The 15,308-nt window shown below is 34.8% G+C and overlaps 1 protein-coding gene across 1 annotated transcript in view; it reads right to left on the bottom strand.

Moving 5' to 3' along the window:
- Positions 1 to 6,877: 6,877 nt before the first annotated feature.
- LOC134230072 (uncharacterized) overlaps positions 6,878 to 15,308 on the bottom strand; it is a 23,847-nt gene continuing 15,416 nt past the window's right edge. The window contains exons 7-10 of the mRNA XM_062711845.1: positions 15,083 to 15,214; positions 14,543 to 14,569; positions 13,467 to 13,581; positions 6,878 to 6,938 (exon numbers count right to left, since the gene is read on the bottom strand). Of these exons, the coding sequence (XP_062567829.1) occupies positions 6,878 to 6,938; positions 13,467 to 13,581; positions 14,543 to 14,569; positions 15,083 to 15,214 (335 nt within the window). The remainder of the gene's footprint in view (positions 6,939 to 13,466; positions 13,582 to 14,542; positions 14,570 to 15,082; positions 15,215 to 15,308) is intronic.

Below are 15,308 nucleotides of genomic sequence, written 5' to 3'. Positions count from 1 at the left end.
CATTTAAGACAGTGATGAGTGAACTGGATGTTTCCCCTACTGAAGAGCTTGATTTTCTGTTGAAGTGGAGTGGACCAGAGTCTAAGAGGCATGTTTTGAGCATAAAGACAGCAAACATAACCAACCCACCACGGGGTCAACAGAGAGCTTGGAAGAGACTGGAAGAACAATACGGACGTGCTGAAATGATAGAATCATCATTAAAGAGAAGAGTAGAAACATTTCCAATGTTAACACCTAGGGATTCAAAGAAACTGTATGAACTGTCAGACTTGGTGTCAGAAATTGAGTCCATTAAGTGTGATGAACGAATGAAAGCTGTTATTGCTCATTATGACACCTCGACTGGTGTGACACCCATTGTAAATAAACTACCACACAACCTCCAAGAAAAATGGACATCATCAGCTATCAAATATATGCAGGAGCATCACACTGTGTATCAACCGTTCTCCTATTTTGCGGAATTCCTTATGCAACAACGCAGGATCAGAAATAATCCAAGTTTTCTGTATGAAACATCATTTGTCATGAAGGACACAAACATGTCAAATTATTATCACAAGAACTCTGTTGTTGTGAAGAAAACTAACACACATCATGAAGCTCAGAGCACAGCACCTAGTACCGAAGACTTTTACGATTTTCAAAAGTGCCCGATATATAATACAGACCATCCCTTGAATAAGTGCAGAGCCTTCAGGTTGAAGATTATTCAGGAAAGGATGAAATTCTAAAGGGAAAAGAAAATATGTTTTCGATGCTGCGCCTCGACCAGTCACATTAAGAAAGACTGTAAGAAGATACTCTCATGCAAAGAATGTCACAGTGGCAGTCATCCTACAGCCTTACATGTCGACGCACCATTAGCGACTCTACGTACAGCCGCATCATCTCACAGCGGGGAGGTAATTGACGTTACTTCTTTGTGATATATTTTCCGGAAAATACTGTTAGCCAATGTACATCGGCAGGAGAGTCCCGAAAATACGAATACACGCATACGCCATGTTAGATGATCAAAGTAGCTGTACATTGGCCAGTACGCAACTCTTTGATTCGCTTGGAATTGTGGGACAGGATGTGGAATGCATACTTACCTCATGCGCAGGAAAGGAACGAGCTGCTGGGAGGAGAGCCCATGGTGTAGTGGTGGAATCTTTGGACCAAAGCGTCCGTCTTCAACTTCCTGCTGTAGCTGAATGCAGTCATCTTCCTAACAATCGCGAAGAAATTCCCACACAGGAGGTAGCTCAGAACTACGCTCATCTACTTGACATCGCACATTACATTCCACCTCTGGATGATTGCGCCCAAATAATGCTATAAATCGGAAGAGATGTCATTCAAGCTCATCATGTTCTGGACCAGCGTATTGGACCAGCTAGCGCCCCTTACCACAGAAACTTCCGTTAGGATGGGCCATCATAGGTGAAACCTGTTTAGGTAGCTCTCACTTACCAGAAGAATTCAACGTCACAAAAACGAACATTCTTGATAGTGGACGTGGTACCATACTTGAACCTTGTCAGAGTAAATTTACAGTGTGTGAAAAGCAAGTTGTTCTACAGTCGGAGTGTAACTCTAATTATGAACCAGACATGGACTAGATAATCGAGAGATCAGAGGATGATGAAAAACCTGGCTTATCGGTAAATGACAGAACATTCTTAGAGACCTTAGAGACTGTGAGTTCCCAGTTCCAAAGGGACAAAAAAGGCTTTTGGACCTCACCACTGCTATTTAAGCCCAATCGTCAAAAGCTACAGAACAACTACGATACAGCGATGAAAAGAGCTAAGAGCTTGGACAGAAGCTTAGAGAAGAATCACTTGAAGAAGGAGCAATTCTTAGCATTCATGGAGAAAATGTTTCAGAGAGGCCATGCTGAAAAAGCGCCGCCCCGGGTAGAAGGAGGGGAGTGCTGGTTTTTACCTATCTTTGGTGTCTACCACCCTAGGAAGAAAGATCAAGTACGCGTGGTATTTTATTCAGCTGTGAAGCATAATGGTGTTTCATTGAATGTTCCGGTCCAGACTTAACAAATAGTCTATTAGGAGTTTTACTTCGCTTCAGACAGGAACCAGTAGCGATTGTTGCGGACATAGAGCAAATGTTTTACTGCTTTATGGTCAGTGAGGAACACCGCAATTACCTTAGATTTTTATGGCATGAAGGAAACTAATTCCACAAACCACTTGTCGAATTTCGCATGTGTGTTCATGTTTTTGGTAACACTGCCTCTCCAGCAATAGCGACGTATGGCCTTAGATTTGCAGTGAATCAGAGTCATCTTGGTGCAGATGTTAGTGACTTTGTGTGCAAAGACTTCTATGTCGACGATGGACTTAAATCATTACCTACAGTTCAACAGGCCATAGACCTACTTCAGAGGACACAGAAAGCACTGAAAGTTGAGGGAAACTTGAGACTTCACAAGATAGCCTCAAACCGAGAAGAAGTCATGCAAGCGTTTCCACATGAGGACCTGTCGAAGGATTTAAAGAACCTGGAGTTTGGTAACGAAATACTGCCAGTCCAGCGTACTCTTGGTGTTTCTTGGGAATCTGGAATCAAATGCCTTCTTGTTCCATATCTCAACCGAAGAGCAACAATTCACAAGAAGAGGCGTGCTTTCCACAATCAACTCCATTTTTGATCCCTAAGGATTCTTGGCTCCCGTCATATCATTGATGGTTAACTCCTGATGCGCCAATTAGTGGGATGTACAAATGATTGGGATGAACCCTTACCTTTGAAGTACTCAGCGACATGGGAATCATGGGTCAACTCTTTGAAAGACTTGCATGGTTTGAGTATTTCTCGCACTTACCTTCCAATGTCATGGACAACTACATGCAACAAATCAGTACATATCTTTTTAGATGCCTCGGAACAAGCAGTTGCTGCTGTGGGATACCTTGTAAATCGGAGTCAAGAAGGAAGAACAGAAATCGGCTTCATCCTTGGCAATTCGAAGGTCACACCGAAGCATGGTCATTCCACACCCAGATTAGAGCTTTGTGATGCAGAACTTGAGATAGCAGAATCCATTGCTACTCATCTAGATCTTCACATCAAAGACTTTACTTTCTACACCGACAGCAAGGTGGTGCTGGTATACATTCAAAATGATACGAGAAGATTTTACACATACGTAGCCAATCGAGTTGCCAGGATTCGAGCTTCCACCCTTCCAAAAGATGGCTGACCTTCCTTCAGACAGACTGGAACCTGGATCGCCATTTACTAATGTCGGGGTGAATTGTTTTGGCCCATGGCAAGTTGTGACCAGAAAGACAAGAGGAGGGCAAGCATGCAGCAAAAGATGGGCAGTGATGTTCACGTGTTTGACTATTCGTGCAGTCCACATAGAGATAGTGGAGGAGTTGAGTTCTTCAGCTTTTATAAACGCCTTGAAAAGATTTATGGCAATCAGGGGACCAGTAAAACTTTTCCGATCTGACCGAGGAACGAACTTTGTGGGGTCAGCTGACAACCTTGGCATCAATGCTATCAACGTAGAGGACAGCAGTGTGAAGCAATTTTTGTACTCCCAAGGATGTACTTGGCTATTCAACCCACTCCATGCGTCTCACATGGGTGGAGTCTGGGAGAGGGTCATTGGAATTTCAAGAAGGATCCTAGATTCTCTTCTAACACATGTTCCTGGGACAGGCCTTACTCATGAACTTCTCTCAACCTTTATGGCTGAGGTGCCCGCCATAATGAACACAAGACCACTGGTATCTCTCACCACAGATGCAGAAAACCCTGTACCGTTGTCGCCATCACTGCTACTTACGCAGAAACCACAACAAATTTATTTACTTCTGTCACAGAAACGTTTGTTGGTAAAGACCTTTTCTGAAAGGTGTGGAAACGAGTGCAAGCCCTGGCCGACACATTTTGGCACCGCTGGAAAGCCGAGTATTTACAGACACGTCAACAGAGGAAGAAATGGCATGAACCTTAGAGAAACTTGTGTGAATGTGATGTTGTTTTAGTCAGAAACAACCAGACAGCAAGGAATGATTGGCCGTTAGGGGACATTCACAAGACTTTCCCATCCTCCGACGGTTTAGTTCGCAAGTGTGAGGTACGCGTGGTATGTGAAGAACAAGCTACCTTGTACACTCGACCTACAGCTGAACTTGTATTGCTTCTACCATGTTAGAATGTATCATGTCTTATTACTGTAAATATGTAGTGATGAGTTGTCATCAAGCGGGGAGTGTTCTGTCAAGTGTTAAGAGTTATCTCTCTTAACTTATTGATTTTTCATGTTAGAATTCTTTTGTGAACTCTTTTGTGTTTTTTTGGTAAAATTGTTGCATATAATCCCGCCATTTGTTAACGTGGTTAGACGCCACTTAGTTTACTTCTACAAATTCACCATAATTTAGTCATATCACAGATCTTTAACCACACACTTGTGCACATAATACATTGATGCAACTGAGCCAGAGTTGTTGTTGTCAATCTGTCAGTGTGTTGGTTAACTATCTGTCTGTAGACCAGGGGTAATAGCGACAGAACATATGGTAAATACGATCATTTAATAAATTAGAAAAATAATTTTGATTTGAACTGTGGACATCTTACTTGCTTAGCGATTTTAATTTTCCTTCGACCATAGAGGAATTTCATATTGATAGGAATTAAATACAATTTGTATGTCACGTTTACTTCACGCTCTACATTGTTAACACTTTATAAACCTAGTGTGTCTAGTTTAGCCCCCTTTTAAGGCCATACTTAGTTGTCATGTAAAATTGCATTGCAGAAGCTGAAAGGCTTCTCAAGATATCGCGTGTAAACGAAAGTGCTACAGACGGACATAAATAAGAACTATTTGACAGACATAAAGACAGCTATACTAACGGACGGATCTAGATAAACAGACAAGTAAACATAAAGAAAATATATTTATCTGTATCCTCTTTAGATAAAAGTTTTCTATCTAACGCTGAATTACTAGGATATGTACAGAAGAACAAACATGTACATGTATCATCCGATTTCGATCTTATCTAATAAGGAATTTTTTTTATTGAAACCCGAAAGATCTACGGAATAAAATGTGAATACCGTTTTTATCAATTTTGCTTCATCAATTAGATGCACAAGTACTTGGCATTGCTATGGCAACTGGTATTCCTAGACTTATCAGTGGTGTTTTAACAGGATTTGTCGTAATGTTCATTACTCAAAGAAAAAGATAAAGGTGAGATATCAGGTCTATCATATGAAAGTATAATTAAATATTGATCCGTAATCAGCAAATGTATAACAAACTAGGTAGAAATTAAATAAAATAAATTTCTGAAACTTAAAATGTAAAAATTTTCTTCTTCGTCAAACTGCAACAATTATAAAACATCTTCTTTTTTTTGTGATTAATTATTCAGTTTTTAATTTATTTTACATCATTGACTTGAGCGAGGCTTTAAGATTTTTCAGAAACAAAAAATTCAAGCAAGAGTATCGAGTATTTGATGATTGAACCTTTGCAGTTAGTAACATCAACTTAAAGGACAGACTTTTACGTTGATAATAACTATAAACAAGGAGTTTTGTTGTAATTGAGAATGTTCCATAACTGTATCATTTTATTCTAGTAAAATCAAACTTAGTTACATTTCACTTCATTTCTTTGTTACATTTATATTGTAAGGATTAGCATGTTATCAAACAAAAATATAACTATACTACTGTAAAGGTTTTCGTAAAAAGTGCACATTTCGTGCAATATTTCAGAATTTGAAGAAAATGTCTTAGTTTCATTTCGTACTTCAAAAATTGTATTATTAGTTTGGTTTTTCTTTTCTAATCCAAGGAAAAAACTTAATCACTTGCATAAAACTGATTTTTACAACATCCTTATTTTTTGAAAGACTGTTAACGTTTTTTGTTCTCAATAAAGATTTCATATTATGATATCAAATCTGTTTATTACCAGGTATCTTATTGTTTACCTGATACAGACTAAAAGCAGAGGTTGAATAATGTGCCATGAAGGAGTTAGCATCCCTTGTCAACTGATCACACCCATCGTGTGCTTCTTGTCATGATTGAGAAATAACGGGAAATCCGTAGAAAAAAAATCAAATTTAAATTTAAATTAATGATCTGACAATTACTCAGAAAAAATGTTACTTAGCATTTACTCTACAGAAATTTGTAAATCCTTTGTGTCGTTACTGTTCCTAGTCCTATCCTTCTTAACAACAGGCCGTGGGAAACCATTTTTCATGGGGTTTGCAAATTGGGGCCAAAGATGATTATTTTTCTTTTGTTTAAATCATAGATGACTTCCAGGGTATTGGTAGGGTCACTGCAACGTTTAACACCGGAACAAAAGATTGATTGATTGATTGTATATTGTTTAACGTCCCTCTCGAGAATTTTTCACTCATATGGAGACGTCACCGTTTGCCGGTGAAGAGCTTCAAATTTTGACCTTTACTCGGCACTCAGGGTCATTGAGCAGTGAGGGATCTTTATCGTGCCAACGCCTGCCGGCCTCGGTTTTTAAGGTCTCATCCGAAGGACCCACAACTTTCACTTCAAAGTGCCGAGCGCATGGCGAAGGAACAGTTGCTACCCATTTTTTATCGACTTAGGTCAGTCGCGGCCGAGATTCGAACTCACGACCTCCCGATCACGAAGCGAGGGCGGAAAAAAAGAAAAACGAATAAAAGGAACATTATTTTTGGATGTTTTATTTTTTATTTTTTGCCCTTTAAACTAAGCAATAAAAGCAATTTTTAAATCGATATATATCACCACAACTTCATTATATTACCGAATCACTCCTCAGAAAGTATCTTTATCCACAAAAATGTGATGTAATTCAAGTTAATACATTAAAGTGTCAACGACCATCATCTGTAGAAGATACATCATCCAGTGCTGACATCATTACACTATTGTTCCTAAAATACATCATACATGATTATAATTAGTAATAAATATAAAATTAAATCAAATTCGTTCTTAATGGTTTCGTTTAAGTTCAACTGCTCTAACTGTGTAACTAGCGTTATGAAATGCCACTCGTGAAATTGGCAACATAGATTATGATAAATGGACGAATAAAATATTCTCTTAGTCTGGTCCTGATTTTGAAAAAGAATGCTAAAATAACTTTTAACGGCAAATAATTATTATTTGGTCCAGCATAGTTTTTCATCCTATTTCGAGTATGATGAATCCGAAAAAATATGCTGGCCTTCATGAAAATGGCGTTAAATAGGTCAAAATGGCGATTCAAAATGGCGGACATCCAATTTTTCTAATTTTCTCTTAATGCCATTCAAAATGGAGAAATAATGTGTGAATATCTCACTGAGTGTAATAAAACTATAAAAAAAATATAATAGAATTCTAACATTGTTAGTTTAACTCAGAAAATTTAGTCGTTTCTACACTTTATTCGAATTTTCTCTGATTTATTTGTCTATTGTTTCTATATTCTTCTTTGTTCAAGATTTTACATTTGAAAATATCCATACACTACAGATTTGTGTTTTTTCCTCTACATCTCACTATTCTACAACTGAATGATGATGCAAGTTAAAAGTCAAAATGTCGATTCAAAATGGCGGAAGTTCATTTCTTTTTCAAATTATTTCTTAATGTCGTTTACATAGGAGAAAGGGTTTGTGAATATCTTACTGAGTGTAGTACAACCATGTAAAATGACAATAGAACACTGATATTATCACTTAAATTCGGACAATTGAGTCGTTTAAATTTGAAATGTGTTAATTAGCTCAAAATGGCAATTCAAATGACATCTTACACACTCGAATTTTGTTAAATACCCAAACTGCTTAATTCTGATTCGAGAAAATAAATTTACAGTTTGTTTTTTTTCTCATAAAATAATGTTCAAATGCAATGGAAGTTGGAGGATATTTTTGTTAATGACTTAGGATTTTTATAACACGGATTATTGTTTAATTCTATTATTAATAAAAATTTTTGACAATTCCGAAGACATTTTACCTATTATCTGTCTCTCCAGGCTTCTTCATATAAAAAGTTAATAGTACCATGTACTTATTGCTGTTTTGATCGAGGACAATATGAAAATGAAGCTACCCCAAGAGCAGTTTTCCCAGAGCATTAAGGCGAGTGAACATTGTAGTTCAAGGGTTACGAAATCATATCAGTAGTGGGAAATTCTTGATCTATTTTTCATAGTCCAATGTAGAAAAAAAAATAAATGTTTATGTTCATGTGGAAGGTCTAGTGCAACATAACTTAGTATGATTTTTAAAATGATGGACCACGACCATTTAGAGGGCTAGTAACTGTTACATCATATAAATCTGGATATATTATGATATCCAAATATAAATATATTTATTAAGAATTATCAGTATTATATACGTAAACCATAATTTTTCTCGATTGTCCAGCTCTGATTCTGTATCCCTACATTTGCATTTTGTTATTCGCAGTCAAAAATTCAACTGCATTCTCAAATATTTTACGTTGTGAATAGAGAATTTTGTATTGAACAGTGTATATAAATTTTAAAAAATTGAAATTTACAAAACATGAAAGAAGAAAATGTTTGTGTTCAATCCCCCCTTGATTCTTGATACAACCTTACACTACCCTAACCAAGAAGTGTGGCCCAAGTTGCCTTGTAAAGTGTTTTGGAGTGTTCAAGAAAACTTTGTTGTCAAGAGAAGTGTTGACTAGATCGAAGTCAAAAATGGCTTAGGCCTATTAGTATGAAAGTTTGTAAGTGATAGGAACCACGTAGAATCTGCAGGCGCTCTTAAATTGCATAATTATACAACTCTTCTCACCAAAATATGCAAACAATGTGATTCCAGATGATAAAGTTTGAGAATTTTCTTGCTAATAGAATGACCTTTCTACCCTAAAAGACAACAAATCTATACGCGGTCACGAAATAAATAGCTACATATCTGGAATGTCAGGGATTTTTTTATACCCCACCCCCACCCCGCTTGAAAAGCGGGAGGGTATAGAGTAATCGGTATGTACGTCCGTCCGTGCGTCTGTTACGCTTTTGGGTACCGATCTCTTATCCGCAACTCCTCTCATACCACTGAATGAAATTTGATGAAACTTTCAAAGAATCTTTATTACATATTACCATTGTGCACCTTTTATTTTACTTTTTGATCCGACACAGATTTCCAATAGCAAAATATGGACACTGCCATTATATTCATATGGAAGAAGGGGGATATCATTTAGTGAGCTAATTGCTCACAGTACCTCTAGTTCATTTTGCATAATGTTTTTGAAAAAAAAATAGACTTTTCACATTTGAACATAAATGTGTTGTTTCTTGAGTGTTTATTGATTGATTGTATATTGTTAAACTCAGAGTCGGCAATTTTGAAGCCATGTTTCGGCGGACTATCAGTTTAAATAATCGGATTTTGGAGGATTTTGGTTTCTCTGGAGGCCCCCAGTAAGCTTACTCTTTTTCGAACTCTAGAGAAACGATCTTTTACGTGTCAAGGGGGTTGTCATCCTTGACACGGGGCACCATTTTACTTGAGTGTTGACTATACCAAAATTCCGAAGACAGACTGAAACATTTAGCAAATAAATCTGAAATAAAAATGTTTAGTTCTTATAAATGCTAAAAAGCTGGAACAAAGTGTTCGATGATAATATTTGATTGTGTGCTGAGGGATGTTGAAGTAGAAGTGCGAGTTGACAATGACAGCGATTCAGGAGTAATTTAAGGTGGATAGGTGCTCAAAGACTTTGGAACACGATCAAATACGAGGGGGGAAATTTGGAAACTCTCAAGTCGAGTTTGTTTTTACTATTTCCAGAAAAAATGAATATTTTCTAGTATTTTTTGTTTGTTAATATTTAATGGACTAATCAATATATATATATATATATATATATATATATATATATATATATATATATATATATATATATATATATATATATATATATATATATATATATATATATATATATATATATATATATATATATATATAAAAATGTAATTTATTTTTTGCAAAACGAATCAGAATTAAGCAGTATTTTACGAGTATTTTACGAAATTCGAGTGAATATTACGTCATTTTGAATCGCCATTTTGAGCTAATTAACGCATTTCAAATTTAAACGATTAAATTTTCCAAATTAAAGTGATGATATTAGTGTTCTATTGGAAATTTACATAGTTGTACTACCCTAAGTAAAATATTTACATATCCTTTCTCCTATGTAAACGACATTAAGAAATAATTTGAAACAAAAATTAATATACGCCATTTTAATCGCTATATTGACTCTTAACTTACAGCTGCACCATCATTCAGTTGAAGAATAGTGAAATGTAGAGGAAAAATACAAATCTGCAGTGTATGGATGTTTTCAGATGTAAAATCCTGAACAAAGCAGAATATAGAACTATAGACAAAAAAATCAGAGAAAATTCGAATTAAGTATAAAAACGACTAAATTTTCTGAGTTAAACTAATAATGGCAGCATTCTGCTATCATTTTTATACTTGTATTACACTCAGTGAGATATTCACACATTATTTCCCCTTTCTAAATGATATTAAGAGAAAATTAGACAAATTTGATGTCCGCAATTTTGAATCGCAATTTTGACTTATTAAACGCCATTTTCATGAAGACCAGCATATTTTTTCGGATTCAGCATACTCGAAATAGGTTGAAAACTATGCTGGACCAAACAATGATAATTTGCCATTAGAGGTATTTTTTTTTTCTATAAATCGGACCAGACTATCTCCACTAACACAAGTTTTTTTTTTTACATATTATTATTTTCTCACATATCAACACATAAAAGATGAAAAAATCAAACCGTTAATTGTTTACTAAATCAAGTTAAGTATAGAAAACAAGAACAGATCAAAAACAAGGATCCCTAGGACGGAAAAGCCGGAATCAGCAGTCTAGACAGATGAAATCCACTTTCAAGCGGTCAGCTCAATTATAAGCATTATAACATGTATGTATTAGTTTACTAGGCAAAAGAAGTAAACAATAGTTATAATGTAGAGTCAAAACACTGATGGTACGGAACATGTCAGACAGATTACGATTGACGTTTTTTTTATTTACGCTGTCACTAACAAAAATGAAAATTGCTGGATGCTGATTATATAGTCTAAAAACACATAAACATCAACATTTTAGTCAGTATAGCCACTTTCGTTAAAACAATGATCATACTCAAAATATGCTATGAGTTCAAATATATGTGAGTTTTCATATAAAAGAAAAGGCTTTAAAATATTTCTTCTCAAGAATAACAAAGCCATGAATGGTCATATTTATATGGAAGCATCCTCAGTTGGTGTAGATTGAAGTTTGTTCAAATCATAATCTCCGGGGATAGGGTGGGGCCAAAATGGATGATCAAATTTTGAAATAGGAATATACAGGAAAAGTATTTTTGAAAATCTTTTTCTCAAGAACAACAAAGCCTTAATTGATCATATTTATATGGAAGCATCCTCAGGTAATGTAGACTAAAAATTTTTCAAATCATGACCTCCGGGGGTAGGATGTAACTACAATGGATGATCAAAGTCTTACACTGAAATACGAGGAATGTTCGAAAAGTTCGTGGACTGATGCAATTAAATTAATACTATGTACTCTATGCTTGCAAAATTTTTAAGAAACATTAAACAACAAAAGTTAAAGAAATGCTGAAAATTGTACCTTGATACTTTAAATAATTAAGACATTATATGGTCACACGGCGCAGTCGCCATTTAGTTTCATGACGTCATAGTTTCTTGAGGTCCACATTTTCTTTCTCATTCACTTACTTAGTATCATGATGAGATTCCTTGGAGTTAATTCAAGAGATAAACCGGACTTGATAGTACAATGTCATGAACGGCTGATTTCTATGCATATAATATTGTAAATACAACATGTAGATCTATACATAGTGAAAGATCCTAACTTTATTATATCAGCATATATGCTTGTCGGACTTCAACATCTATCACTATCTATGCTCAACGTCACTTTTCGACGGGACAAACTTTGAACACCCTTACAATAAATCGATATTAACTCTTACATCTATCGTCTTTCTAATCTTTTTTTCGGCATTTAAAAACAAGTACTTTGAATGCACTTTATTACTTTATAGTAATATATTTACTTTATAGAATATTAAGAGAAGAAACCTACCCCCTTTCTGACGTCATTAAACCCCCTTAATTGTTTGGATTTTTCACATAAAATTTACGATTAAATTTCATAAAACATACAGAATAGGGTAAAAATTGCAAGTTAACGGTACAATTGCGTTATACTACATGACAGAATTAACTGAATATTTGGATGACAATGCTCATTAAAAAAGTAACTTTTTTCTCAGTCGCACTTAGGTTGAAAAAAGTAATCTTCGAGTTTGCGCCGACTGGACATATCATTGCTTTCAAAAACATCAATAATTTATTGAAAAAGAAAACTTACGATGTATAGTTTATTTTTAAAAAATTAAAAAGATGATGAGAACTGAACATAGAAGAATTAAATTATATATCTTAAGCGGTTTTAATTTTATTACACTAGTCGACGAACTTTCCGAAAAACCCTCCTATTTAGGAAAATCTTTTAAGATCTTCTCAAGAACAACAAAATCATGAGTAGTCAAATTTATATGGAAGCAACCTCAGGTAGTGTAGATTCAAATCTCTTCGAATCATGACCACTGGGGGTAGGTTTGGGCCACAATGGACGATCAAAGTTTGACATAAGAATATATGGGAAACTCGTGAAAAATATTCTTCTCAGGAACAGCAAAGCCATGAGTGGTCATACCTACATTGATTCAACCCCAGGTAGTATAGATTAAAAATTCTTTAAATCATGACACCCCGTGGTAGGGAGTTGCAAAAATGAAAGTTTAAACTTATGGGGGGAAAGGCCACAGTAAGTCAAAGAAATATGTAAGCATCCTTAGCACGTTCAAGTTAATTCAAATCAGCCTTCCTTCTGCCCTTTAGGGGTATGTTTACAGTTAAGACCACATGCATTTTAGCTTTTCAAAACTGGATTAATTTTTCTTTTTTTTCCCTAGCCACAATGCTTAGTTGAGTGATGTGGTCAATGGGCCTCTTGTTGTAAGTGATGGGTTAGTTTATTGATTGTATGTTCTTTAACGTCCCTCTCGATGATTTTTCACTCATACGGAAGCCAGTGAGAGGAAAAATCATATCAAACAGGAATAACACGTGATTTTGTTTATTTCAGGTTTTATCTATCACTATCTATGATCTACGAAGGATTTTACTTTACTAATTACTTCATCACTATCACTCTAAACCTAATGTAACGTAAGAACTGCGGAATATAAAATCTAAATTCAATGGATAAACACATGATAAATCGGTAAACATGGGATATAATATTACAACCCTTTCATAATTTAAACGTACCTGTTATCCTGTCCAAATCTTTTCAGAATAAGGTACATTGTAATAAGGCCAACCAAAAGACCAATTATTAAACCAGAAAAACCAGATCCTACTGCAGCACCAAGTATCTTTTCAACTAAAGGAAACATATCATAACGTTCAAATAAATAAAGGGCCACTTGGCCATAACTTGTTAGATATCGACAAGTTTGTGGTGTGTTTGTTCTCCCATCTTTTTTCCAAATTCTTCTAGTCATACATGTATTTGTATTTTTTCCTTATGTATATTATTATCCTTATAAAGTATAAAATACAGATATGGTCATATGTAACTTTTGTACACATTTTGGTTACTTTGTTTGGCATTACAATAAATGTTTATTAACAACAAACATTTTGTTTTGATATTTGCAAAAAACAGAGCAGAGTAGACTCATTCATGTAGAAAATAAACAAAATGACAAGAATTCAGCAATATCATATAAGCTAATTTTTACCATTTTGCTTTTCGTCATAAAATTCACCTGGCTTGGTATACTTTTTTAAAGTTTATATTACACTTTAAGCGCCAAAATAACATATTCTAAAAATTTTTTTCATCGCACTTCCGGTTTTACGGTAAACCTTACTTGAGTGTGTTTTGTCCATATTTGTAATTTTATTGAAATATTACTAATATTTTCCAAGCCTATTTCATTTTCCAGTCATTTGGAGAAAAAATTCTAAGAAATATCCACTTTTCTGAACTTGTGGCATGATATTGAGTCTCCTCCAAAGAAAAAAATAATTGTTTGTATCATCTGTCCTTAATAACAAAAATCAAAACAATAAAAATATGACTTTCCTTACAAAAATTACTAAACACACCAAAATTAAAAATAATACAATTACAAATATTAGTTAAAATAAGCAATAGTGCAAAATATCTTCTTTCAAAATGTTTTAAGTATAGGTAAATTAAAAAGTTTAGCATTATATTGAAATTGTAAAATCAGTCCCAACACTCAATTTAATTACATGATAATGAAAAATTCCAATATCTTAATATTAAGAATTTAAAATACAGACCTCTTAATTTTCAACATAAATGAATGTACCTTTGTCTGATGACAGCTCTTCGTTTCCTGAAGAAAAATGACGAATACCACAGCTTTATATCATCCCAGAAAAAATTAATATTGAATGCAAAATTTGTTGATAATAAAAGTAATAAAAAATACCGGTACATCAGTATATAGGATTGTATTGTTTTTATAAGGATATATTTATTTTTATAAAGAATACACAAGAGCATGCTTTATGTTTGAGGGTTTTCTAAAACGAGGTATTGACAAACTGGTTGATGGAACAAGAATATCAGCATTCTCGTTTAAAGTCATCATTTCGTAAGTTCTATGGCCGATACATGCACAATGACCTTGTCAGCAGATACAATGTATTGAGTCAAATGCTCACAGTGTGCGTTTATGACCAATCTGCAAGGGATGCTAAGTCCTCCGTGACACCTGATCCCATCTCTGATGTTTTGAAGGTCCATGTTTGCTTTGTTCCTATTTTTAATTGTTTCATGGATTTTTGATCTTGAATACAGTTCATAGTGCTCGTACTAAAGCAAATCGTTTTTCAGTAGGACTAACCTTCGTAACAAATCTTCTCCTCGGCATTGTAAATTTGGTTATTTTTACAGGCGCAGGTATTGTTTCTTGAACAAACTCCTCCAATAAAAATGCACTGTTCGTTGATTTGGCATTCTTCTCCATATGAAAGGCCTTTTGTAAAGAAAGTCATGTAAATGTAAAATTCTTCTTTTGGAATTCAATTCCATAGGGGTGGATTACACAAGTTTGCTTCTACACTACATGA

This window comes from Saccostrea cucullata, unplaced genomic scaffold (assembly GCF_032062105.1).
Source record: "Saccostrea cucullata isolate Sc308-1 unplaced genomic scaffold, CSIRO_AGI_Scuc_v1 ctg11006, whole genome shotgun sequence".
Classification (NCBI taxonomy): domain Eukaryota; kingdom Metazoa; phylum Mollusca; class Bivalvia; order Ostreida; family Ostreidae; genus Saccostrea; species Saccostrea cuccullata.
The sequence above is the reverse complement of the archived record's forward strand: the minus strand, read 5'-3'. Positions and strand labels throughout refer to the sequence as shown.